The sequence below is a fragment of the Nipponia nippon genome, unplaced genomic scaffold (assembly GCF_047370975.1).
Source record: "Nipponia nippon isolate SJK-2023a ecotype South Korea unplaced genomic scaffold, ASM4737097v1 scaffold_40, whole genome shotgun sequence".
Taxonomy (NCBI): domain Eukaryota; kingdom Metazoa; phylum Chordata; class Aves; order Pelecaniformes; family Threskiornithidae; genus Nipponia; species Nipponia nippon.
In genome coordinates this window covers 227002-252755 of record NW_028262359.1, presented here as the reverse complement: position 1 = coordinate 252755, position 25754 = coordinate 227002, and the positions used below count along the sequence as shown (strand labels likewise).

At 63.3% G+C, this 25754-nt stretch overlaps 3 protein-coding genes across 3 annotated transcripts; 2 read left to right on the top strand and 1 right to left on the bottom strand.

Annotated features, from left to right (window-relative positions):
- Positions 1 to 3425: 3425 nt before the first annotated feature.
- Positions 3426 to 15441, top strand: TESK1 (testis associated actin remodelling kinase 1). The gene is made up of 10 exons (XM_087777607.1): positions 3426 to 3712; positions 10587 to 10708; positions 10848 to 10896; positions 11125 to 11271; positions 11449 to 11531; positions 11901 to 11991; positions 12223 to 12306; positions 12752 to 12841; positions 13003 to 13153; positions 13394 to 15441. The coding sequence occupies exons 1-10, from the start codon at positions 3494 to 3496 to the stop codon at positions 14434 to 14436; spliced, it is 2079 nt and encodes a 692-aa protein (XP_087633733.1). The 5' UTR covers positions 3426 to 3493; the 3' UTR covers positions 14437 to 15441.
- A 1183-nt stretch (positions 15442 to 16624) lies between these two features.
- On the bottom strand, positions 16625 to 20397 carry LOC104015611 (B-cell differentiation antigen CD72-like). Its single transcript, XM_087777657.1, has 8 exons — positions 20313 to 20397; positions 20138 to 20227; positions 19825 to 19914; positions 18987 to 19301; positions 18592 to 18740; positions 18109 to 18260; positions 17063 to 17230; positions 16625 to 16722 (listed from the first exon to the last, which is right to left on the bottom strand). Exons 1-7 carry the CDS (start codon positions 20395 to 20397, stop codon positions 17095 to 17097), a joined length of 1017 nt encoding a protein of 338 aa, XP_087633783.1. The 3' UTR covers positions 16625 to 16722; positions 17063 to 17094.
- A 1650-nt stretch (positions 20398 to 22047) lies between these two features.
- On the top strand, positions 22048 to 25474 carry LOC104015610 (C-type lectin domain family 12 member B-like). Its single transcript, XM_087777658.1, has 6 exons — positions 22048 to 22236; positions 22347 to 22436; positions 23729 to 24043; positions 24174 to 24322; positions 24556 to 24656; positions 24989 to 25474. The coding sequence occupies exons 1-6, from the start codon at positions 22092 to 22094 to the stop codon at positions 25134 to 25136; spliced, it is 948 nt and encodes a 315-aa protein (XP_087633784.1). The 5' UTR covers positions 22048 to 22091; the 3' UTR covers positions 25137 to 25474.
- Positions 25475 to 25754: the final 280 nt, after the last annotated feature.

Genomic DNA, 25754 nt, shown 5'->3' with positions numbered 1-25754 from the left:
TGCCCCCTCTCCTGTTTCCTATGGGGCAGAAGAGGGAGATGTTTGTCAGGGACTGGCCCTCTCATAAGCAGGGAGCTGGGGAACATGCAGGACATGGGCAGGTGTGGAGATCTGCTGGATGATGTGTGGTTATGTGGGAAAAGAGCAGAGGTTGTCAGGGGACAGGAGGAGAGAGGACACCTGGGACCAAGAGGCTGCACCCACATTCTGGGAGACAGCATCAAAGGGAGTCATTTGAGTCAAATGATGCTCCTTGTCCTGCTCACCTCTGGGTTTGCACAGCCCCTCCAGGCTGGAAAACCCTCCTGCAGCGAAACCTGGCGCCTGCTCTGGCACAGCTTCACAGCCTCACTTCCCACAGCTGTCCCTGGACCCCCCGCAGCAGCAGCCATTAATTTTCCTGAGTCTTTGCAGAGAGGAAGCCTCAGGTATGGCTGGGCTCTTGTACATGGGCGCAGAGGAGGGGACTGCTCCAGTTCTGGCTCCAGGACTCTGAGCAGGGCCAGCCTTCAGTCAGGGTGGGTTACTGTTGGCTGATCCCAACCAGAGCTGGGCTGCAAGGACCCGGTGCCGCAGGTGCTGGTGTGGAATAGAGGTGGGGGTACAGCGAGCACCAGGTTTTCTGGGTGGAAGCCCCCCTGCATCCCTCACTGCCCTGCATGCAGCCTGGCCACCCCACGGCCGTGGTGTGCCCTGATCCTTGCAGGACACCCCCAGCCCCTGCCCCTCTCCAGCACCCGCCTCCCTTGGCTCTTTGAAGGCTCTCGCCCCTGCTCTGCCTGGGTGATGCACCGTCCCCAGCAGGCAGGGAGAAAGTGTTTACTGATCCCTGAGCCTTCTCCCTGTGAGAGGGGGAGGGTGCAGAGCGCAGACGGAGAAGGGCAAAGAGGGCGAAGCCCCCTTGCTCTCCCCGCTCGAGCTCCACAGGAGCAGAGCACAGCCAGGGAGACCTCCTTCTTGCTGTTCCTCATCAGGGCTTGAGGAGCTTAATTCAGGGTTTGCTGCAGGCTCAGCCCAGCCTGACTTTGCACCCAGCTGCCTGCACCATGGGAGGCATTTGAGGCACTGGGGACCTTTAGCCATGTCTCAGATCAACTCTGCTGTGCCAGGCAGGAACAGAGCATGGTGGAAATAGCACAGTAGAGTTACCAGCGCTGATGAGAGAAGGGACTGTAAATCCTGCAGCAGCAATTTCCACAGTCAGGGCCGTCTCCAGGGCTCTAATTTATCCATTACAACTTAATTGGATGTAAACCCAGTCACTTGTAAGCAGCAGGAGCCCTGAACAGGCAGTGGTCCTGAGCTTCTCTCTGCAAGATGCCTCGCCAGAGCTCCCCATCTCTGCTGCAGTGCCTTGACCCTCAGGGGGCTGCTGCTCATGTGTGCTCAAGGGAGAGGGAGAGGCAACATTCACTCTCCTTCTGGCCCCAGCTGAGCTGGCTTTGCTCCTCTGAGCAGCTCCCTACACCACTGAGGAACTGGTCACTGGGCTGTGGGTGCAGCAGGGTGCTCAGATTTCGGGTATGAGGGCTGAGCCTGGGAAGGCAGGGAAGGCACCCACTGCCATTCGAGCAGCTGCAGCTGGCCATCGCGGTGGAAAGGCAGAGCCTGCAGCCTCTCGTCCCCACACACAGACACTGGTCTCTCCTCCATACCCATCACAGGAGGCCCATGAAGCTGCTCCTGTCATTCTGTCGGGCTGTTGTCAGTGGGACAGACACGTGAGGCCTGGGAAGCCTGAGAATGTGGCCTGTTGCACGGCACGCTTCCCCACGGCTGCAGCAGCCTTTGTGGCACACACCATCAATCACCCTGGCAGGCAGAGACACTGGGCTGGAGCAGAACTGGTGAGGAAAAGGATGGCTCAGACCCCACAAGACAGGGACTGGCAGACCCCTGTCCCCAGGCTCTGCCTCCGCCCATGTAGGAAACTTGCCCTGCACAGACCCACTCCCTCCTGTGGACCTGGAAGAGTGTAAATACCATGTATTTCAGGGGGCAGGGTGCTGCTCCCACTGTAAAGAAGTCAGAGGCTCAGTTCCCCTGCTCTAGCCCACAGGGTTATTCTCCCTCCTGGGACAAGGAAGAAAACCCAGGGCTCATGGTCTGTGATGGTTATGCTGTGTTTGGTGGCACCTGGAGCCAAGCACTGGCCAAAAAAATGCCACACCAGGAGACACTCCATGTGGCTGCTTTTCCCAGCAAGGAAAGCAGCTAGGGAGGTGCAGGGCATGTGGAGCCAGCCGTACCGCACAGGGAAACAGCTGGAGCAAGGCAGATGCAGGGTAGCTGCAGCGGCAGGGAGGCACAGGAGGGTTGTGGCAGCACCCGGGGAGGCAGCTGGGGCAGGGCTGGGCCGGCACAGGATGCCAAGGGGAGCAACAGCGAAATGTGTGGGACAAAGTAAGGGCAGATCCAGCTGCAGAGAGTCCCTGGGCAGGAAGGACAGGACAGATCAGCAACGGAGCAGGGAAAAGGCCTGGGAGGGAGCAGGAAGCAGGAGGAAACCTGGGAGAAGTGGCAGAGCTCAGGAAAAGGAGAAACGTGGAGGGGTGCAAGAGGCACTGGGCATAATGTCACTGAGAGGCTACACTTCCCTGCTCCTCCAGAGGACAGGTCCCACAGCCCCCGGGACACCCTCCAGGCAGGGGTGGGTGCACGAGGAGAATCAGAGCTCCCCATCCACAGCATCCATCCAGCCTGGTGATGGCTGTGAGGAGAGATCCGAGCCTGTACCAGTGGGGCCCATCCTGGCAGCAGCTGCCTGTACAGGGGGAATTGGACCCATGATCCTTGCATGGCGTGGGGCTGGATATATGGGGAGATCAGATCCCCGTGCCCTCGGTCCATCTGCTCAGGGACTGGGTGCTATCAGGAGAAAGAGAGTCCCGCAGCTACAAGGAGCATCCAGGCAGGGCTCAGAGGAGAAAGAGTCCTGCGTTTACAATGTGATCCCGGTGGGACCCAGGGGACAAAGAGACCCACGGCTCCAAGGAGCATCCAGGCGGGGCCCGGGGCAGAGGAGGATCAGAGCACCGTGTCCATGGGGTCTGTCCGAGCCGGGCACCGGGAGCTCGGGTCCCCGTAGCCCATGCAGGCGCATACAGAGATGCCAGCTCGCCACCCAGGGACATCGGGGCGTGCAGGACCGCCGCTGCCCCCCCCCCCCCCCGGTGCGGGGCAGGGATGCTCCGGCGGGTCTCGGCGGCGGCGGGTCCCAAGGAGTTAAGGGCTGTCCCCGCCCCGGCTCCGCCCCGCCGGTGCCAGCGCTCGGGGCGGTGGAGGCGCAGCCCCGGGCCGCGGCGGGGCTTCGGGGCGCCCCTGCCGGGCCATGAGCGCCGTGCGCCCCGCCGCGCCGCCCGCCCCGCGCCGCCGCCGCCGCCGCCGCCGCCGCCGCCAGCGTCGCCCCGGGGGCCGGGCCGGCGCCGGACCGGGCCGGGGGAAGGGAAGGCGGCGGCGCCCCGGCCGCGGGGCCGCCCGGGCGGGGATGTGAATGGCGCTGGGGGTGCTCGGCGGGACCGACATGGAGTGGGAGAAGCTGCCGCGACGGCCCGGGGAGGGCGAAGGGGAAGCGGCGGGGCCCTGGGCGGGCTGCGGGCGGTTGCGGCCCTCCTCGTACCGGGCGCTGCGCAGCGCCGTCTCCACCCTGGCTCGCATCGACGACTTCTACTGCGAGAAGATCGGGGCCGGCTTCTTCTCCGAGGTCTTTAAGGTGTGCGGGGCGGGAGCGGGGATGGCGGTCCCCGAGGCATCCCGCCGGGTTTGGGCATCCCCCGGGGGGCGCGGCTCCCACGCATCCCTGGCCGGGCGGGGTTCGGGGGTCTGCCCCCCCCTCAGCCCCGGCATCTGGGCGAGGTCGTGGGGGCGGTACGAGGCGGTGCCGTGCGGCGGGGACCTGGGATGCCGGGGAGCCCCGTCCCCGCCGGGGGTGTTGTTCCTCCATCCCTCCGTGCAGGGGGAGGGGAGCGCCGGCTCTGTTTACAGCCCGGGAAGGATGAACGCTCCGAAGCGATGCGGCGTGGGTCGCGGGGGGGTCCGGGCACCCGTGGGGTGGTGGGCAGCCCAGCCCCAGGGACCCCTGTCAAAAGCCCCGACACTACCAGCCCCAGGGTGTGCCTGTGGCAGGGGATGCAGGCGGTGTTCACAGCCGGTCCGAGGTGATTTCCAGCCTTGCTGGGCCTGCTGCAGCCTGTGCTGGGCAGGTAGATGTGCGGAGCACCCCACGGGAGCCTCCCGAAGGTCACCGGCTCCGGGAGAGGGCTGTGATGCTGCAGAGCAGCGCGGGGGAAGGTCCCCAGCTTGGAGCCTGGAGCTGCCTTTGTCCTCCATCCTCTCTGGGACTGCCAGAGCGGGGGCACCCGTGTGTGGCCCGCACCCTGGTTAGGGGTGCTGGTGGGGGCGCTCAGGGTCCCAACAGTGTGGCAGAGGTGCATGGTGACAGTACCTTGCCATGCCAAGGGGCTGTGCCCTGCCCCGCTGCCACAGCATTCAACGGGAGGTGTGTGCACATGTTGTTTTCATCCTGGGCATCACTTAAGGGGCCACAAGCCGTTGGGCAAGGACTGCCCATAAGACCACCTTTGGGCTGGGCAGGACCCCCACCACCTCCCACCAGAGTCACTGAGGTCCTGGGCCATGCTGTGCTGTGTCCCCTGCGTGGGACCACGCTCCCATGTGCAGCACACCTGGATGGCCATGACCCAGCAGGACCCTGGAGTCCCTCTCCAGCCCTGCCGCTGCTCCCCACTCAGCAGAGAGACCCCCAAGATCCAGCTCCTCTGCAGCCACAAGAGAGGCATCCTGCGAGGGGCCGTGGCAGGCATGCAGAGGGGTCCCTCTCCTCCGTGCTCCCACCTGCCCCTACGGAGCTGTGGCCTCTCCGCTGGCCGGGTTCCTGCTATTGATCTCTGGCTCAGAGCATGCGGCAGCACCTCGGAGCAGAAGGCGGCATTTAATAATGTCAGGCGTGGATATGGCTCTTTAATAATGGATGCTCCCGTGTCTCAGCCAGGCCACGGTCTCTCCTTGCTTTGCTGTTTCTGTTTACCCAGGCCCTGCGGGAGCCACAAAATGCTCCTTCTCCCACCCATTGTTCATGTTTTTGTGGAGCCACTTGCACGTAGGATTTGTGGGACCAGCAAAGGTTGGGGGGTGGGAGTGGGATCAGGCGGCAGGAGCCGACGTGTATGCATGCCGGCAAGGAGACAGGCAGGAGGGGTCCAGATGGGGCTTTGTGCTCGTGCCGTGGTTTGAGTCCAAGAGCTCAGCTGGATGGTGGGGCAGGCCTGGGATCTGAGCTGGGGCTTGGCTGCCTGAGCTTGCAAGGAGGATGGAGCTTGGCAGGGCAGCGCAGGACCCGTTTTCCTCCCACCTCCCTTGTTCCTGCTGTTGCTTTCCATGGCCGTGGGCACTCGCGGCTCCCTCCTCTGTGTGGCTGCTGAGTCCTGTCTCATTCCAGCCTTGGTAGGCGTGGGGGACGGGGAGGGGACCTGGATGTCTCTGTCCCTACGCAGGTAGCTCAGCCCTGGTGTGCAGCCGAGCCAGGGCCAGGCAGGGTGCTGAGGTACCAGCACGGACGTCTGACTGCGTTCCCAGCGTTAAAGCCAAAGGGCTCAGCATGTCTCAGCCTTGGTGTCCCAAGCTCGCCCCTTGGTTGAGCCTTATCCCGCTCCAGCCAAGTGCTTGTCTTGAAAGGCTGTCCAGAGCGGACAGGAGACACCAGTGATGAAAAGCTGCCCTTTTCCCCAGGTATTGTTCCCCGCTGATCCCCTGCTGTGCTGCAGAGCTGGGCTGTTTCCCTCTGGAGCAGCTGGTTCCCATTGCCTTTCCCTGTGTGATTTCAGAGACGCCAGGCCCACCCGCTTTCTCGGATACATGGACATTGCAGCGAGCTGCCTCTCTCTGTCTCCATTAGACTGAGCAGATTGAGCCGGGTGTGTTCGTGCCAGACATTTTCTCCAGCCCTTAAACCACTGTTGCATCTCTTCCCCAAACCCCTTTCTTACTTTCCCGTGTGCGGTCTGCAGCAGACGCGGGGGCTGCGGGCAGCATCCTGCCTTCGCTCTCCTGGGGGCCATATCCAGATGTCTTCACTCATCCTGCTCTGCCCCTCATGCCCTGCTGTCACACATCTTCTTGGAGATGCTGCTTCCCAGGACACAGCCCTTTGGTGTGCTCAGCCCAGCACCCCGTTTCCATGGAAAATGGGGGGATTAGTGGCTCCCCATGCGGACAGAGCTTGGGAGAGGGCTCCAGCGCTGCTGCCGCCTGCCTGTCTCTGCCCGCTTCCCCGCCAACCTTTGAGATTTTGTATTTACTTCCAATTTACCCATGCAACTAATGACATAACTCCCTCCCTCTTATCTGCTGCCCTGCATCAGTGGACCTTGCCTTGTTTTACAAAGGAGGGTGGAGCGGAGTGACACAGATGGGGAAACTAAGGCAGGCGGGGAGGAAGTGAATTTGCCAAGGTCAGCCAGCCACGGCGAGGCCAGGAGCAGCCCTGGCCCCGCCGTCGCCGCTTGGGAGCCCCGGGCACTGGAAACACGTTGTGCTGACTAGTCTGGGACCCGCCGGCACCTCTCCTGCGCTGTCGCGGATTGTGCTCCGGCATTGCCGGTGAGGGCTGGCGCTGCCCCGGCTCCCGGTGTGCCTGCGATGCTGCACCTGGGAGCGCGGGAGGTGAGGGCTGCTGATGCGCAAGCATTCATCGGGAGTGGGTGCTGTGTGGCCCACTCCTTTCGCGTCCCCAGAGGAAGTCTGTCTTGACCGATTCTGCCTTTCCCGCATGATGAGCAGGTTTTCCAGTCCCACCCAGTAAGAGACCTGTTGTGCTACTGAGATTCCCGTGACCTCAGACGCAGCTGTCGCAGGCGGCTGTGGGATTACTGGCGGTGTTGTAGCTCCCTTACTTGCCCTCCCATCTTTCCCCGCTGGGCTCCCCAGGGCAAGGAGTGCAGGATGATGTCCCTGTGTGGCTATGCCTTGCCTGCGCCAGGCTGGGGCAAGGGGACGCGTGCGGAGTGGGGTGATGTGTGAGCCTGTCTCCGACATGGGGAGCAGGGGGGCTGGCTGCTGAGACCCCCGGGTGGGGGGACTAGCGGGGCAGGCTTCATGCTGTGTCTAGATGGGGAGCGCTAGCTGCAGGGAGGGAGCAGGCCGTCTGCTCACTCTGATTAGCATGCTCTTTAAATAAGACTCTAATTTCCGCTGTTAAAAGAGCTCAGATCCCCTGTGCCTGGGCTGGGGCTGCAGCCAGCCCTGTCCCATCCCCCAGGCCCGTGCACTGGCAACAGATGGGATGGGGATCGACACGCCACGGCACCCCGGCTCGACCATGGTGCCCCCCACAAAGCACCCAACAGAGGGGCCGTTTGGGGTGCTGGGGGGCATCAGCAAGGGGCGAGGGCTTGCCTGGTTCCTGGATGGGGGCTTGTGGCTTGTCCTCCCCCCGCACCCCAGCGTTACTGCCCGGCTGAGCTCAGCTCCAGGGAATGCACTGGGATTCCTGGGCACCATGCCAGAGCGTGGAGAGGCGAGGGGGGACGCCATCCTGCCCAGAGAGTCTCTGCTGCCCGCTGCTGCCCGCTGCCTTCCCCGGATGGCAGTGAGGAAGGAAACACCCTTAGCAAGGGGCTTCCTCCCACTTGAGGTCATGGCTTGCTCCTTCCTTTGCTGTGCCTGCTTCTGGAGGGTGGCCAGGGCGCTGGGCTGATGCTAGCACCTAGCTGGACTGGGTAAAGTGGCCAACACTTGTGGGAGGCCATGGGAAGCCCAAGGGAGCATAACCCCTTCCTTGCCAGCCCGGGCAGGGGCTGGCCTTGAGCTGTGGAGCATGCAGGGGAGATGGCAGGACGGGGCCTTGCAAGCAAGCTCAGGGTGCTAGACACCCTTGAGGAGGTCGTGCCCTGTGTGCATGGGGCTGGGGCTGTCTTGGGAGCCCCTGGGCCCTCTCTGCTCCTGGCGATGGAGTCCTGGAGCAAAGCACCAGGGCAAGGCTGTGCTGGCCAGGGGCTCCTGAGGTCCCTGGGAGAAATCCCAGGGAAGGGGCTTTCACCAGAGCTTCCCTCCCCGATGCTGTCTCTCCTCCAGGATTAAGGCATTAGACGCCATGCAGCTGCACTCAGACCTGACCCAACCTATTGCAATGGCAGGAGGCTTATTAACAAGGAATTAAGCCATGGGCACGTCCCACCTACATGGAGTTGAGCCAGTGCCCGCCAGGCTCCCTGATGCAGGAACGCTGCTGCTGACGGGGACCCGGGCAGCCCCACGGTGCATAGCCACCAAGTGCCAGTGCTGTGTGTGCCGCCCAGCATTGCCGTCGTGGGCGCGTGGCGCCGGAGCCTCGCCGCCTGCAGCCATCCCAGCGGGGCCCAGCCTGCCTGTGCCGTCAAGCCGGGTCCTGGCGCCTGGCAGCTGCCGGTGCCAGCCAAACCGACCGAGCCAGTCCTGCCAGCCCCATGCGGCATGGGAAGGAAAGGCAGCGCTGCTGCCATGCAAGCTGGGTCAGGATCACTGGGCTTTGCTAGGCAGCACCTAGTACCAGGGCCTTGGCGGGGCTGGGGGGTCCCACTGACCTCATCCGGGCTTTGGCTCCCTTGGCCCCTGGCTCTGCAAGGAGCTGGAGGGGCGAAGGAAGACCCTGCCCACCCTGTCTCCGCCAAGCAGGCCCCCTCCTTAAAGCCCGCACAGCCACCGAAGCCAGGCTGGGAGCCCCATTTCTGTGTCTGGTGCTGCCTCCAGCTGGCCTGTGCATGGGGATGGGGTGGGAGTGTCCCTCACCCTGCCTGCTGGTGCAGATGTGGGCAGGGAGTCCCCAGGCACCAGGATGGGACTGGCAGCAGTGCCAGGCGCTGCAGGTGATGGGGTGGGGTGAGCAAGGTGGTGGGCACAGGGAGGACCTGGGGTGCCATTAGATGGGGAGCCCTGGGTGTTCACAGGGCTGGAGGAGCCGTGCTTCCCACAGCAGGGACTGTGCTGTCACCCTGGGATGGGCTCTTCCCGAACTCAGGCATTTTGTTTGGTGCTCAGCAAGGAGGAGGCATGAGGGAACCCATCCTCCCTTCTCCCCACAGCGTGGGAGGGGGCTGGGATGGGGACCCACGGTGGCAGGTGTCTGAGGTGTCCCCTCCTCGCTCCTCCAGGGTCCATCCTGATCTCTGCTGCCACGTGGCCCTGGCCCGTGGGCCAGGGGTCCCGGCCGGCTGGCTGGAGCTGGCTGGAGGTGACGCAGGTGTAACCGGAGCGGGGTGCCCATGGGCAGGTGGCACATGAATTATTCAGAGCCTCTCCGTGAACTCAGTGTGCTGGTGGTGGCACAGTGGGGTCCGGCCTCTCAATTCCACTCTGCCTGGGACTGGTTTGGCACTGGTGCACCCAGACATGTAGAGGGATCTTTATAAAGCACTGAGTTCCCCTCACGCTCTTGCGGGGGGAGCTACAGCCCATCCCCTACATATTGGTTGCTGGATGGGTCCCCATCTTCGCGTGCACCCCAGGACAACTGCTCCCCAAAGCAGTGCCAGCTGGGGGGTGGGAAGAGAGCCCCCGAGGGCCCAGCGCCAGCCTCCCCGGCTTGTGATGGGGACAGGGGCCAAGCTGTGAGCAGGAGGGGGGGCCTGCCTCCAGCCAGCCCTGCCGTGTTTTGTGGGGAGGCAATCCCTGAGGCAAGGGGGGGTGTGGAGCAGGCCAGGGACTGGCGCCAACCCAGCAGCCTCAACCAGCATCGACTAAAAAGGAGAAGAGCAGGGAGCTGACAGCAGCGCCGAGGAATGCCTGCGCCTCCGTGCACAGCTCAGTGTCTGCCGGGGGGCAGCTGGGATCCGCCGGGTTGTCCCCGCCATGGGCTGCTGCTCCGGGGGGGAGTCCCATCCCACCCCCAGCGCCCACTCAGGAGGGGACCCTGAGCACTGGTTCGGCCCCCGCAGCATGGTGCTGGGGCAGGGGATCCCGTGCTCGTCCCTCGCCCCGCACGTGTCAGGGGGGCTGCAGAAGCACGGGGGTGTCCGTGCTTGGGCACAGTCCCAGCTGCTGTTCCTGGCAGGGGGCCAGGCCCCCAGCTTGCATGACAGCGTCAGGCTGGGGACGGCTAAATATACAGCTGCGTCCGAGTGCCGTGCCCCACCAGGCTGGGGTCATGCACTGGGGCAGCGTTGGCGACCCCTGGGGCTGGGTCAGGGGGGCAACGTACCCCCTCTGTCCTCCAGCCCATGCTGGTGGGGTCTGGCTGGGTGGTGCATACCCAAAAAAGCCCTCCCTGGTGCCCTTCAATCCTGCAGCTGCCTGTCCTTGCAGCAGGATTGGGGTCACAGCTTGCAGGAGCTGCCATTGCCTCTCCAGGAGGGCTGGGCGGTGTAGTGTGGTGGGGGGAGCATGACAAGCAGGGTGTCCCGGGGAGGATGGCGATGTGCATCGTCGACACTGGGGGTCCTTGGGGTGCTGCTGTGTGGGGAGAGCCTCCCTAGTCCTAGCAGTCCCTGGGGTGCCCCACGCCTCGGGTGCTGGGGTGGGTACCAAGTGCAGGCTGGTGTCCAGGGAGATTGTGGAGACATGTGAAGCTCAACCTCCCCTGCACCCCCCTCCAGGTGCGGCACCGCCAGTCGGGGCAGATCATGGTGCTGAAGATGAACAAGCTGACGAGCAACCGGGGCAACATGCTGCGGGAGGTGCAGCTGATGAACCGCCTCTCGCACCCCAACATCCTCAGGTAGGACCTGCTCCCCCACTGCCGTCCCCGTTGCTCCCCGTTTCCCTAGCCTGGGGAGTTTGGCGCTACTGTCAGCTCTGGATGAGCTCCTGGGGCTGGTCCGTGCCGTGACCACCCTCAGGTCCCCTCTCTCTTGCAGGTTCATGGGGGTGTGTGTGCACCAGGGACAGCTGCACGCGCTGACGGAGGTGAGAGCGGGACAACGGCCGTGAGTCTTGGTGTTCCTGCAGGCCTGGGGAGGCGACAGTGATGGCTATGGGGACACTTTCTCCGCCCATGGCACATGTGCAGGGCAAGGGCTGCCGGGGGGCTGTGCCATAGGGTGGTTGGCGGATGAGCTGGGATGAGAGTTGGGCATCCAGCGTTATGGGAGGGAGTGGGGTGCAGTGATGCGATTGCCTGGCTCTTCCCATCAGTACATCAACGGTGGGAACCTGGAGCAGCTGCTGGACAGCCCTGTGCCCCTCTCCTGGTCCACCCGTGTCAAGCTGGCCCTCGACATCGCCCGTGGCCTCCGCTACCTGCACTCCAAGGGCATCTTCCACCGCGACCTCACCTCCAAGGTACGGGATGCTCCAAAGCATCCTATTGCCCTCATTGTCCCATACCCACGTTGCTGCCCCAGGCATGGCCAGCTGGGGAGCAGGAGGCTGTGCTGTGGCGGGGCATCCTGGGATTGGTGGCTGGTGAGGCAGGGCTGGTGCGGTCGGTGTGACGGGGGGGTCCTCCTTTGCCCCCAGAACTGCCTGGTGCGCTGCGAGGCCAATGGCTACACCGCTGTAGTGGGTGACTTCGGCTTGGCAGAGAAGATCCCCACCTACAGGTATGTGGGCAGCGTCCACCTGTCCGTCCCCATCCTTGGAGTGGGGAGTTTCCAGCCCATTTGGAGCAGCAGCTGGGGAGGGATGGACATTTGGGATGCAAGCTAGAAGGGCAGGGATGGGGGGTGGTGGGTGTGGTCCTCGGCTGTGGGGACTCATGGGGCAGATGGACACATTTGGAGCTGGTTAGGAGAGGATGGAGAAGGGGGTGGTGTGGGTGAGGAGAGATGAGTTTGTGGGGTGCATGGAGGAGGGTTAGCCCAGGAAGGGAGATGGGGATGGTGATGTGGGCTGCCCCAGAGGGAGGGTGGGAGGTCAGACAGGGACAGGGGACTGTGGGCAGCCTCTTGATGTCCCACCATGTCCCCCAGCGAGGGCAGCGAGAAGGAGCCGCTGGCCGTGGTGGGCTCCCCATACTGGATGGCGCCTGAGGTGCTGCGAGGGGAGATCTACAACGAGAAGGTGAGGCTCCGTGGCTGCCGTGTGTGGGACTTCATCCAGGCTTGCACAACCAGTGGTTTGCAGGATTTGCAGCCCTGGGGGCGTTCGGGCACACAGAGGGAAGGAACTGGGCTTACCCTCGGGTGGCGAGGTTGCAAGAGCCCCGGTGTGGCTTAGAGGGGAGGAGGGGGCAATGGTGGGCATGTCACCTTGGGGCTGCAGGGACCCCCCATGACTCCCTGCTCTCTGCAGGCCGATGTGTTCGCGTACGGCATCATCCTGTGCGAGACCATCGCTCGTGTCCCCGCGGACCCTGACTACCTGCCCCGCACCGAGGTGACTCCCTGGGATGGGGACAGGGAGGGAGGATGGTGGGCAGCAGCGTCGGGGCTGGGACCGCATCACCAAATGAGGGGGACCATCCTCCTGTGCTGGGCAGAGCCCCATGTGCAGGAGCTGCCCCGCATCTCAGGGCAGGGGTGCTGTGTCCCAAATGCTGGCCGCGGAAGGATGCTCTCTGCCTGTCCTCAGAGCCCATGGTCGGCCTGGGTGGGAGACGGGGACTGTTGAATTCAGGCAGAGAGCAGGAGGGATCTGTGTCCCAGCATCCCTCAGCCTTGTCCCAACTTGGGGTGACCCCAAGGTCCCCCCTTGCTGTGCCCCAGCCAGGGTGCTGCCAGGTCCACAGCCCTGGGTGGCACACAGTCCGTGCAGGGAGGGGGGACCAGGCCATGTGGTGCCCCAAGAGACCCAACCTCACTCTTCCTCCTTTCCCTGGCAGGATTTTGGTCTGGACGTCACCACTTTCCGCACCATGGTGGGAATTGACTGCCCAGCAGCCTTCCTCCAGCTCGCTTTCCACTGCTGCAGTGTGAGCATCCCATCTCTGCTGTTCTTCCCTGCCAGGGCAGCTGGGCAGGACAGGCAGCCTTGCCTGCACAGGGGGGAGGCAGGGAGCTGCCTTTGCTGGGCAGGACTCCCTGGGGTGCTTGGGGGGCCACAGACCCAATGGGGAATCCCTCCTGCCCGCAGATGGAGCCCACCTCCCGTCCCTCGTTCCTGGAAATCACGCAGTGCCTGGAGGGCATCCTGCAGCACCAGCTGGCCGCCGAGGGCACGGGGGCCACCCTCTTCGGCAGCGGGGAAAGCCTGCCCATGCCTGGGATGGCGTCCACGCTCAACGGTACATGGGCATCCCGGGGACAGGCCATAGGGGAGTGGAAGGAGGGGGGATGCAGGGTGTCCCATCCTACCTGGCTGCTGCAGGGGAAAGAGACAGGGGTTGCATGGGGTCTGCAGGATGGAGCCAGTCGCTGTTCCCCTCTTGGGGTGCACCCCTGGGTTGTTGGGTGCCTGGCATCCCGTGGCACCCTGCACCGGCTGCTGTGGGCAGCTGGTGACCCGCTCCTGTGCTTGTGCTCAGGGGTACCCAGGAGGGTGGCTGGCCGTGCCGAGCAGTCGCCCCTGCGTGAGCTGGGGACGCAGCACCTGCAGCCGGACCAGCGCCTGTCCCGCAGCCAGTCCGACATGTTCCCCCCCAAATCGCCCACCCTGCTGCGGCCGCCGGAGCCTTACGGCGGGGCCAGGACCAAGGAGACGCCTCCCCGCGTCAACCCCTTCTCCCAGCGTGAGGACCTGAAGGGGGGGAAGATCAAGCTCTTCGACACGCCGAGCAAGTCGGTCATCTCCCTCACCTTCGACCTGCCACCCCCCGCCCCGCTCCAGCTCAGCACCCCCGTGACGCCTGAGCCCGCCGTGGAGGTGCAGTGTGACTTCTCGGCCCCCGCTGCCGCCCCCCGCAAGTGCCACTCACTGCCTGCCTCCCCCGAGCTGCCCCGCCAGGGGGGCCTGGCGCTGGGTGTGGGGTCCCCCCGTCCCAACGATGACCCCCAGCCCCCCGCCCTCCTTCCTCCCCCAGCCTGGGGACGAGCCTCTCCCCCCAGCCCCGGGACGGAGGAGCGGATGGACTGCGGCCCCGACAGCCCTGAGTCGCCGCAGCCCCTCCCACCGCCCCCCAGCAGCAACTTCATCCGTACGGCATCCTCGGGTGCCCGACCCTGGCAGCCGGAGCCACAAGACGCCAACAGGCTCCTCTTCAACAACAACCACGTGGTGGTCAGCAAACCCCTGGCTTGGGGTAGCGGGCTGGAGCACGGCTTTTCCGAGCTCAGCATCCCCTGCGCAGCGGCGCTGGAGCGGACGGAGAGCACAGCCATGCTTCCTGGGCATGGCTCCAGCACCATGCTGGAGCAGGACGAGGTGCTGCCCTGCCCCGGCTGCTGCCTGGGTCCCTTCAGCTTCAGTTTCGCCTCTGTCTGCCGCCGGCCGGCACCCAGTCCACCTCGCTACCAGAACCTCAACTGCGAGGCCAAGAGCCTCCTCTGTCACGACCGAGGCCACCACCAGAAAGCCCCGGGGCCGGTGCTGGCAGAGCCCAGTCTGAAGCTGCCAGAGGCACAGTCCTAGTGCCGGGGAGCCCTGGGCAGCAGGGCTGTGTCCAGCTGCCCCTTGGACCCTGCTGCGGCCACAGCGCCGAGCAGGTGTAGGGGCTCGGCACGTCCCCGCGGTCCGTCCTCGTTTGCTTGGCGCTGGGTGGCTGCCAGTGGCCGTGGTGCCCTGTGCCATGGCCACCACGGCGCTGCCCAGACGCTTGGGCACCTGTCCCACCGAGATCGGCCTCAGGGGTCTGCGGGGAGCCCCGGGGGTGGGCTGGGTCCCTGCCAGGGACTGAAGTGCAATAACACCCCTGCCCCGGGCACGATCCAGCGCTGTCCTGGGCAGCAGGGCTGGTCCCCAGCGGGGCCTCCGGGGCTCAAACCCTGGATGCAGGACCTCCCTTTCCCAAGGGCTCACCGCTCTGCGGGCTCTTGCAGAGGGGTGTGCAATGAGCCTGCTCCTCCAGGAGAACTGCAAGCCCCCACAGCCCCCCAGGCTGGGGGGTGAGTGGGGCTGGGCTGAGGGCAGAGGGGTCAGTATGTGTATGTGTGTTTTGGGGGATCCTGTGGGGCTGGTGGGTGTCCCCATGCTTCCCCACAAGCGTGGGGAGCACAGCCAGTCCCTGATGTGGAGAGAGGCGTGCAGGCGGCCGGGAGAGGGGCGATGGCCGTGGGGCAGTGCACAGGGAGGATTGCCAGCACTGGGGTTGCCCCTACCCACCCAACGCTGGGGGCTGGGTGCTGATCCAGCACGGCGTCCCGTCTCCCCCCGGCACACGGGGTCAGGAGCAGGGTGCTGGCGGAGGGGCCAGTGTGCCATCCTGGCACCGGTGGGAAGGGGCCGGTAGGCAGCGCGGCCAGGCTGCCCAGCCCCTGGCAAGGGTGGGAGCCGGCTTTCCTCCCTCCTGCACAATGCACTGGTGAATGCAGAACTCTTGTGGTTTTTATTATTATTATTATTATTAATAATAATAATTGCTAGTAATATATACCCAGCTTATTTAAAGTGTTCAATAAAAACTGAATGTCCCAGCGACTCAAGGTGCTGCTTCTGTCTCTTGGATGCACGTTGGATGCAGAGGGGAGCCTGGCCCCAAAAGGTTGCACGGGCTTGCCAGGGGCTTCTGGGGAGCCCCTCGGGGACCACAGGCCAGGCTGGCTCAGCCCAAGATCTCAGTGCCCCCAAAGTGGTCATCTCGCTTGAAATGGCTTTGGTCAAATTCCTATTTATTATTTCAGTTCTTCGGGCTCATGCCCTTGAGTCTGTGTTGGTGGTGGTACACAAGAAAGCAAAGAGCAGACTAGCTGTGTCTCTTTATTGCTACAGAGTGGGTTCGGCCAGCAGACAAGACAGAGGAGTGACACGTGCCACCTCCCAAAAGCCTGCCTTTAACACCCTTTTGCTCTTCAAGCAAGCTAATTCACATAGCAATTAATCAACTATATATGGCACGCACGACCCCATAATAAACTGAGTGTCTTCGCCCGGGTGAACATGACTTCCTCTGCTCTTGCCTGGCTGCAATGTTACATCAGGGCTATTTCGCTTAATCTTCACGTGTGCGCGTGTGTAGTAACTATTTAAAGTCCTGATGACTTGTCTCGCAAAGCGCTGGTCCGCTGCAAGTGCCAGAGTTGCTTTTGAATTGAAAGCCACTGTCACATCGTACAATCCTAAAGGTCATTGCTCTACTTTCTAATCAGCAAAAAAAACCCCAACCACCAGCACAGGCGCCGGCCAGTTCAGGCGCAACTTCCTTCCTTGGGTGCTGAGGCTTTGCTGAGGTTGCTTTCTGGGTTACCTGAAAGCTGTGGCCAAGCTGCAGCCAAGCTGCTCTTGGGATGGGGCCAGGCGGAAAGTCCTTGCTGTGGGGAGGGGACCTGGCGGGGTGTGGGGCTGTGCCGTCCCCCACTACTGCGTCCTTGCGTGCCAGCACCGCGGCTTGCTCTGTGCTGGGGATGTTGCATGGCTGCAGTGCTGAGCATCAGGGCTTGCTCCACTCTGTGTCTGGGTCCAGACTCCCCATCGCACACCAGCCCCTGTGCTCGGGAAGACCCAGCTTACCCCATGCAGGTGTGGGGCTGAGCTGTGGGGGCCGTACCGCTCTGCTGAAGCACATCAGCTGGGGGGGTAACGGCCACGGCCGCCTCCTGTCCCAGCCTGCATGGTGCCGGAGCGTCACTGGGCATCGCTGGGAAGGACCCGAGCAGCCCATGGGCAGGGGTCTACGAGAGGGAAGGGGGTTGCTCGCATGGATGGGACATCCCGGGCAGGGGTGCAGTAAGGCTGAAGCAGAGGCGGTGTGGGGTGCAGGTGCTGCAAGGGAAGGCAGAGGGTGAGGTGCTGCTCAGCCTCCACTGCACACAGCGGGGCTAGGAAGGCAGCTTGCAAAGGGGTTCCCCCCATCTTGCTCCTTTGCTGCACCACAGCTGGGGGGGGGTCTCTTGAGCTACCGCAGACCACAGCCTCCCATGGCAGCGAAGGGATGGAGACAGGCTCCATCCAGCACAGGGAGGTGCCTGCATCCCTCTCCCTTTCCAAGGAAGGGGGTCAGCGTGCCCCATGCAGATGCCCAGGCTCCCTGCTTTCCTCCTCGCACACCCCACAGGCCCCGCACACCCCAGGGCTCGGCAGAGCCTGGCGTGGGCACACTCACCGCAGCAGTGCTGGGGTCGGCAGCCATCATGCTCAGAAAGGGGAGCTCGGCCCTGCCGCCTTCTCGCAGATCCAGAGGTGCAGGTCGTCGGGACCGGCGCACTGGGCGGGTTTGATGTTCCCACGGGTTATTATGGCACAGGACCCGTTTGACTTCGACTGCCACGGCCTGAATGGGGAAACAACACATCAGGGGGCTGCCACCCACCCACGGCTGCTGACAGCTGCCTCTTGTATGCTTGCATGGAAGGGGTTGAATGCTGCAGTCAAACCGGGGATCCCCCAGTCCTCCCCTGCTGATTTCACAGGCTGAAACCACAGCCAACGCATCCTGCCCTTCCTGGGGCAGGCTGAGAAACCCCTCTGCAAAAGGTCTGCATTGCTTGTGACTCCCCTTAGCCTCCCCCCACTTGATCTCAACCTCTCTGATGGGGGATATTTCATCCCTGCAGCGCCCGGCGATGGGGAGAGCCCGGTCCTCCCCAAGGACACATGGATAGCCACAGTGGGATGCAGCCCCCCGTGGCGGGGCTGAGGATGGAAGGGCGGGCAGCAGGCAGGGGCTGGGTACCCAGCACCCGGCCAGACGGCTCTGTTCCTCCCCACTGCTCTCAGACACCGCAAGAGGAAGCAGTGGTGAGGTGGGGAGGGGGTGCACGTGGCGGGGAGGAGCCCGGGACCCTCTGCGGGTGGGAAGGTGTGATTTCCTCTTGAAGCAGGACCGGGAAGGCACGTGGGTGATAGAAGTGATGCTCGAACGCTTTGTCTAGACCCCAAATAAAACTTGCGGTTTCTTTTGTCCCCTCTTGCTGCCTCCTGCTTGTGCATGCCCTGCACGTGCGCCACCCAAGTCTTGGCTTTCCATTTGCACAGCCTCTGAGCATCTCATCACACCACCGCACCCACCTCCCCTTGGCCTCAGCTGCTTTGATGCTCTTTATTGCCCAGTGCTTGTGCCTGACACTGCGTACCAGCGCAATTTAAAACACTTCCTAAAGCCATGCTGGAGGAGATGGGGTTTCCACAAGAGGGTGTGCTGCTGGGTACCTTTCATAAAGGGAGCCGTCCACCCAGAACCAGGCGTCCGAGACCCCCTCACCATCCGGGTCCTCTTCCTCCAGCCAGCCGTAGTCGTACCAGGGGAAGCTGCTCTTCTGCAGCCCGATCCAGTATGGGATGTCCGCATTCTTCAGGAAGGTCTGAGGAAGGAGAAAAAGGGCCTTTTAGTGGCTTTTCCATGGTACTTATGTGCTGCAGTGTTGGCAGCAAGTGGTCATTTCCCCAGGGAGCCCTTGGGGTGGGAGGTCCTTGGGGCAGGACAGCTGAGCAGCCCTGGTGCCCTGCTTCAGCTTGGGCAGCATCCAGGGGTGCCAGAGCCTCTCTGCCCCATGTCCACCATGTGCTCCAGAGATCAGCCTTGCACCCTTCAATGTTTCAGCAGGCCAGGGGCCCCCAGGGCAGCGCTGACCCACCTGGGAAGCCCAGGGCTGGATGCACCAGCTCCTGCCCTCATCTCCCCCAGCACCCTACCGGCACAGTCCAGCGACTCCAGGATTTGGTGACCAGGAGCTGAGAATATTTCTTCTCGCACTCAGTTCTGCTGTCCTCCCATGTCTTCTTCTCCGATGAGATGAAGAGGCACTTGCCCCTGTACAGCAGCCAGCCCGAAGGGCAGCAGTCTGGGGGCAGGGGCACAGCTCAGGTGCTTGCTCAGCCACAGATGCCCTGGGAGGGACCGGGAACAGTCCCACATCTTCCCAGCAGACATCACAGGCTCAGCCTCTGCTCCAGGCATAGCTTCAGCCTTTGGACCACCCTGTCCTCACCATGTGGCCAAAAAAGCCGGTGCTCGTGCCTTGGCACTGCACCTGCTGAGGGGTGCCAGTCCCTTAGGGTACCCCATCCCTGCTCTTCCATCACCCTACCTATAGCCGTGCAGGAGCGCAGTATGGCCACAGTGTTCTCGCTGTTGTTGAGCTTCCCCTGCACCTCCTGCATCTCCTTCTCTGTCTTCCCCAGGACCCCCATGATGCGCCCCAGCTCGGCGTTCAGGCTCTCCAGCTCCAGCTGGCTGCTGTTGCCCTCCCGCCACGCTCGCTGCAGCTCCGCTCGGGCCTGCGCCAGCTCCAGCCGCATCTGCTCCAGGCTCTGCTCCCGTGCGCTCACCTCCTGCGAGAGGCGGCCCTGCTCGGCCGCGTGCTCCTGGGAAGCGTCCTGCAGGCTGCGGGTGACCTGCCAGTCTGGGGACAGGGTGGGTGAGCTGGAGCACGGGGATGGGACAGCCTGGGCAGGGGGACACGGGACTACCCCTGCTCCAGGGGCAAGGCAGGGAGTTGTCCATTCTGGATGAGAAAGGATGGGAAAGACGTAGCAGGGAAGGGTATGGTCAGCGGCTGGGCAGGACCTGGCAGGGGAGAGCAGGGCAAGGCAGGAGAGGGTGTAGGAGCAGACAGAGCAGGGCAGGGGCAGGGAGGGTGCAGGAATATGAGGCTGGGCAATGCCTGGAAGGGAAAGGAGCAGAAACAGAGAACGAGGTGGGGAAGGTGGGTGATGGGAGGCAAGGGAGACACCCATGATGTGTGAGGGATACAGGCCAGTTCATGGCAGCCAGGGCAGAGGGACCCAGCCACAAGCAGTGTGCATGGGCATGCCTCTATTCACCCCCTTGTTCACCCACGGTACCCGCCCCAGCCCAGCTACCTCCCTCTCCCCGTGCTGCCCAGCCACCCCCAGCCCCAAAAGTGCCCCACCCCCCCGACTCACAGCAAGCCCCCAAGGCCACGGTGGCCACCAGCAGCAGCAGACAGGTTACCAGCAGTCCCACAGGGATGCACCACCACCGAGACCAGCGCCCTGCAAGGCACAACCGACCACAGGCATCACCTGGTGAGCCGGGAAACCCCTGGCAGCCCCCAGACCTCCTGCCTGCAGGCAGCAGAGTGGTAGCATGATGGCACAGGTGGCACGGTGTGGGCGCCTGCTCTCTTCAAGGATGAGAGCGGGAGCACACCAAGACACCACCCGCTACCCACGCCAGGACTTCCCTGGGTCCCCTGGGCTCCAGCTGGGCACTCACCTGGGCTGGGCTGGGCTCCATCCCCATCCTGCTCTGCCGGCGCTGACTGTGTGATCTCGTAGGGGCTCTCCGCTTCGTCCATGCCAAGGGCTATTGGAGGAAGGCAGGGGAGAGCGGCTGAGTCTGTGGGGCTGGGCATAGTTGGGGCAGCGTGGTGGGTCCTGTGGGCTCTCACCTGCCTCCAGCGCCTGATTGGCCATGCTCCGGCCCCCCATCACCTTGGCAAACCTCAGATCAGCGTAAACCACGCTCTGGGCCATGTGGGCAAGCACTGGGCAAGCCCTGAGCCCTGCTGGCTCCCACACTGCCCTTGAAATGCCTCTCTGGGATGGTCCTGCTCCTGATTGCGCCGTCTCTCGGGGGTGCAAAGGACAAGTGCAGTCAGCGTCTGCAGAAGCAGAAGTTTGCTCTGAGCTGTAGCAGATGGGACCAGTGAGGCACAGCTGTGGCGACCAGCACCCTCTCATTGGTCCCAGCACCACCAGCCCGTCCCCTCCCACGCCCCGAAAGTGCTCATGGTCCCCACAGGCACGCGGCAGGGCCGGGGCAGCGGGGCAGTGGCAGAGCAAGGATGGACCCAAATCCCTGGGCACAGGGAGAGCAGGACCAGCCTGGACACAGGAGGACATTGCCCTGGGGACAGCCAAATGGAGGGCTGCACATCTTCATGGATGCAGATTTCCCACCCCAGCCTCCAGGAATGGGAATTTCCCAATGATGTAGCTTGTGCTGCTGCTTCTCATCCTTTCCCTGGTCCCCTCCTAGAAGACCCCAGCTTTGGCATCGCTCCAACCGCCCTTCCCCAAGAGAGCTGCACAGAGCAATGACACCCGCTTTGCCTTCCCTTCCCCAGACCACAGCCCCAGCACTCGCAGCATTCCCTCCTCAGTCCTGACCTCCAACCCACAGCATCTCAGAGGTCTCTGCTGAACTGCATCCAGAGAAAGGCAGGTTTCAGAAGAGGTGCTGTGTTGGGGACCAGCTGGGCACATCTGGACACAGTCAGTTCCTGGGACAGGACTGGAGGTGTGCAGTGGAGCTGGTGGAGCACAGCATTGCAAGGCCACTCTTCATCATCTCTGCAAGAGCAGGGGAAGTCCTTCATCACTGGAGAAAGGCAAAAATCATGGCCAACTTCAAAGGGGATAGGAAGGAGGTTTGGAAAGCTAAAGGTTGAGCAGCTTCCACCCAATCCCCGGGAAGAAGATAGAGCACATCCTCCTGGGCACACAGTGGTCCAGGCCCAGGGAGGACATGCTGGTGGATGGGGGGAGCTTAGTGGGATTTACCATGGGCAAGTGGCGCCTGCCCAACTTGCCTGCCTGCTGCCGTGGGAGCACTGGGGATGAGGGGAAAGCAATGGGGGCCATTTATTGTGACCCTTTGAGGTCTGGGGCATGGTCCCCTGTGGTCTCCTGGCTGGCAGAGTAGGGAGATGTGGCCAGCAGAAGGGGAGAAGGGCAAGAAGTCACGCTGCAATGTGGAAACCCCTTTTAGGCATTAGGGCAAACATTTCTGCACAGCAGTGATGCTCAAACCCTGGAGCAGAACACAGAGAGGGGGAACCTCCATCCTGGACGGGGCAAGCCCCAGAGCCTCCTGTTCCCACATGGAAGCCGGCGCCACTCTCCCCTCCCCCAGGGATTTGGATTGATTCTCGGTAGGCTGAGCCCTGCAGCTCTGCCCAGCGCCCCAACCCCGAGCTGCACTGCCCCACCACCATCCCAGGGGACCCAGAGCAGTTTCGGGGCGTGGAAGGGGACAGGACGGCAGCACCAGGGCCAATGGCAGGGCTCCAGTCCCCCAGGGCTGTGCTTTCCTGCTCCCCTCTGCCGCACCTCACAGCAAACTTCTGCTTCTGCAGAAACTAGAGGCACTTCTCCTTTGCAGCCCCAAGAGAGGGGGTGACAACAGCAGAGCAGGAGCCGTCAGGGCCATTGGGGCAGCCCAGGGCATGGCCCAGAGCGTGGTCTATGCCGACCTAAAGTTTGCCGCAGCCCCCGCACTCACCACCCCCGCCTGCCCCGCACCCCCCACTGAGGACGACAGCCCCTACGAGAATGTGCCACTGGGACCAGTGCTTGCGGCGCCCAGCCCAGGTGAGAGCCCGGCAGTGGCCGCCGCTGTGGGCATGCCCCGGAGCAGGGTGGGCACCGGGTGGTGGCAGTGGGATCACAGGGTGATGCCCGTGGGCGCTCATCTCTTGCAGGACACTGGCCCCGGCGTTGGCGCATCCCTGCGGGGCTGCTGGCAGCCACCCTGCTGCTGCTGGTGGCCACTGTGGCCCTGGGGGCTTGCTGTGAGTCAGAGCGAGGGCCACAGGGTGGGGGCAGCTGGGGAGGGGGCACCGGGAATGGGTTTGGGGCTGGGCGAAGGCTGGGCTGCTGGGGGGTGGTTGGGGCCAGGGAGTGCCGGGGGTGGTGGCCCGGGGGCAGAGCTGCTTCTTGCTTGGCCACCCTGAGCTGCTCTCCGTCTACCTGCACTCCCTTCCCACTGCATTCCTACTGCTTCCCACTGCCTTCCCACTGCTTCCCACTGCCTTCCCATTGCCTCCCACTGCCTTCCCACTGCCTTCCCATTGCCTCCCATCCCCTCCCCCTTACCTCCCAGTGCCTCCCACTGCTTCCCACTGCCTTCCCATTGCCTCCCACTGCCTTCCTATTGCCTTCCCATTACTTCCCACTCCCTTCCCACTCCTTTCCCATTGCCTCCCACTCCCTTCCCATTGCCTCGCACTGCCTCCCATTCCCTCTCACTGCCTCCCATTGCTTCCAAGTGCCTTCCCACTCCATTTCCATTGACTCCTATTGCCTCCCACTGCATTCCCAATGCCTCCCACTGCCTTCCTATTGCTTTCCCACTGCCTTCCTATTGCCTCCCACTACCTCCCACTGCCTTCCACTGCCTCCCACTGCCTCCCACTGCCTTCCCATTGCCTCCCACTGCCTTCCCATTGCCTCCCACTGCTTCCCACTACCTCCCACTGCCTCGCACTGCCTTCCCACTGCTTTCCCACTGCCTCCCACTGCTTCCCATTGCCTCTCACTGCCTTTCCACTGCCTTCCCACCGTAGGTTTGGGGCTGGGCGAAGGCTGCGCTGCTGGGGGGTGGTTGGGGCCAGGGAGTGCTGGGGGTGGTGGCCCGGGGGCAGAGCTGCTTCTTGCTTGGCCACCCTGAGCAGCTCTCCATCTGCCTGCACTCCCTTCCCACTGCATTCCCACTGCTTCCCACTGCCTTCCCATTGCCTCCCACTGCTTCCCACTGCCTTCCCATTGCCTCCCATCCCTCCCCATTACCTCCCACTGCCTTTCCATTGCCTTCCCATTGCTCCCCATTGCTCCCCATTGCTCCACCATCGCCTCCCATCCCCTCCCCATTACCTCCCACTGCCTCCCATTGCCTCCCCTCCCCTTGCCACCATTGAGGCTTCCTGTCTCTTCCCACTGCCATCCCCAGGACAGTCTCTGCCCACAGTCGGATCCTCTTAGCCCACTCCCCCAGCAAGCACCATGCCCTGAGCAGGGGCAGTCCCGTGTCCCCCTGCCCAGGCTGTCCCATCCCCATGCCCCAGCCCACCCGCCCTGTCCCCAGACTGGCAGGTCACCCGCAGCCTGCAGGACGCTTCCCAGGAGCACGCGGCCGAGCAGGGCCGCCTCTCGCAGGAGGTGAGCGTGCGGGAGCAGAGCCTGGAGCAGATGCGGCTGGAGCTGGCATGGGCCCGAGCGGAGCTGCAGCGAGCGTGGCAGGAGGGCAACAGCAGCCGCGTGAAGCTGGGGATCCAGGACGCCGAGCTGGAGCGCGCCAGGCAGGAGCTGGCTGGGCTGCAGAATGAGATGCAGCAGGTGCGGGGGGAGCTCAGGACCAGCGAGAGCACTGTGAGCAGCCTGCGCGCTTGCGTGAATACAGGTAGGGCCGTGGCGGGGTCAGGGGACGGGCACTGATGCTGCTGGGGAGATGTGGGGGCTGACCGTGGCCAGGCTGGTCCCCCCGAGCATCCGTGGAAGGGTGAGCGCCTGAGCCGTGCCCCTGCCCCCAGATTGCTGCCCCTCGGGCTGGGTGCTCTACAGGGGCAAGTGCCTCTTCGTCTCGCTGGAGAGGAAGACATGGTGGGACAGCCGTGATGACTGCAGAAGTAAATCCGCTCAGCTGCTGGTCCAAGGCGACTGGCCATCATGGACGGTGCCGGTACAGAGACGCGGGGGCTGCGGCACTGCAGGCGGGTGCGGGCGATGGTGGGGCTGGGCAGAGCCCCGTGGCTCCAGTGGCAGCAGCATCTGCGGAGGTGCTGGGGCTGCACTGTGAGCCCTGGGTTGCCATCCCAGTGGGCTGCGAGGAGGAGCATGGCTGGCCTTGGGGCTCCTGGGCACCAGGTGGGTGCTGGGCACTGGGCAGGCAGGCGACAGCTTCTCTCCCCCCAGCTTTTTATGCAGATGTATTATGCCACGTACTGGATTGGAGCAAAATTTTCTTCTGATGCGAAGAGGACTGTGGTATGGCAAGACAGCAAGGAGTTACCCTTGTAAGTGCAGTGGTCCTTGGCACAAGCACCTGCGCTTTAACCATGCCGGGAAGGTGCCTTTTCACCCCTATGAGACCCCCCCCGGCAAAGGGGGCGATGCTTTAACAAGCAGTGCCCCAAGGGAGGGGGCCCTGGGCAGAGCCCATATGCGGGGTGCACTGCCAGATCTCCAAGTGGCAGAGCAGGAGGCTGGTGGGAAGAACGTGGCCCTTCCTCAGACTGGTCCCAGTGCCAGGCCCCCTGCCTACCCCAGTGGCACTGGGACCTGTGGGAAGAGGTGTCCACGGCGAGGATGCTGTCACTGCACCTCTGAGACATGCCCTCTCTTTTAGGTATGACTATCCCGCAGATTGCGGGCAATCAGTTGGCGGGAAAATAGAGAGTGCAAAATGCAGGAGCAAGAACCAGTGGATCTGCGAGCAGCCCCCGAAGCTGAGCAGCACATCCAAGACCGTCCTTCCTCTCATGGTCAAGCCCTGACTGTGCTGCCACCTCATTCCATTGCAGGGCTCGGGGACAGGAGCTGGGGGTGCACCCGGAGACCCTCTCCCCCGTTCACGCCTTGCCTCAACCACATTACAAAGTGCTGGGAAAGGGTGTCTGTATTTTAAAGCAAGGCTCATGGAAAACAGACTTTATTCCCCTCTCTCACACTCATGCATACACTTAGAATCATAGAATCATAGAATCTTTTATGTTGGAAAAGACCTTTAAGATCATCAAGTCCAACTGTTAGCCTAACACTGCCAAGTCCACCACTAAACCATGTCCCTAAGCACCACATCTACCTGTCTTTTAAATACCTCCAGGGATGGGACCTCAATCACTTCCCTGGGCAGCCTGTTCCAGTGCCTGACTACCCTTTTGGTGAAGAAATTTTTCCTAATATTCCACCTAAACCTTCCCTAGCACAACTTGGCGCAACTTGAGGCCATCTCTTGTCCTATCGCTTGTTACTTGGGAGAAGACACCGACCCCCACCTGTCCAGATGCCTCTGTAGAGCCTTAGGCCACTTAGACCACCTTGCACCAGCCCTCTGCGTGTCCCTGTACGCTCTGGCCAGCGCAGCTTGCAGTGACCCAGGAGTCCGGTGCAGA

Coding starts and splice junctions, on each gene's coding strand:
- TESK1 (XM_087777607.1), top strand. CDS start 3,494: ATGGCGCTGGGGGTGCTCGGCGGGACCGACATGGAGTGGGAGAAGCTG. Junction 11,532..11,900: donor GAGAAGATCCCCACCTACAG/GTATGTGGGCAG, acceptor CATGTCCCCCAG/CGAGGGCAGCGAGAAGGAGC. Junction 12,842..13,002: donor TCGCTTTCCACTGCTGCAGT/GTGAGCATCCCA, acceptor TCCTGCCCGCAG/ATGGAGCCCACCTCCCGTCC.
- LOC104015610 (XM_087777658.1), top strand. CDS start 22,092: ATGGCCCAGAGCGTGGTCTATGCCGACCTAAAGTTTGCCGCAGCCCCC. Junction 22,237..22,346: donor GCTTGCGGCGCCCAGCCCAG/GTGAGAGCCCGG, acceptor CATCTCTTGCAG/GACACTGGCCCCGGCGTTGG. Junction 24,657..24,988: donor GACAGCAAGGAGTTACCCTT/GTAAGTGCAGTG, acceptor CCTCTCTTTTAG/GTATGACTATCCCGCAGATT.
- LOC104015611 (XM_087777657.1), bottom strand. CDS start 20,397: ATGGCCCAGAGCGTGGTTTACGCTGATCTGAGGTTTGCCAAGGTGATG. Junction 19,915..20,137: donor TGGAGCCCAGCCCAGCCCAG/GTGAGTGCCCAG, acceptor TGTGCCTTGCAG/GGCGCTGGTCTCGGTGGTGG. Junction 19,302..19,824: donor CGTGGCCTTGGGGGCTTGCT/GTGAGTCGGGGG, acceptor CCCTGTCCCCAG/ACTGGCAGGTCACCCGCAGC.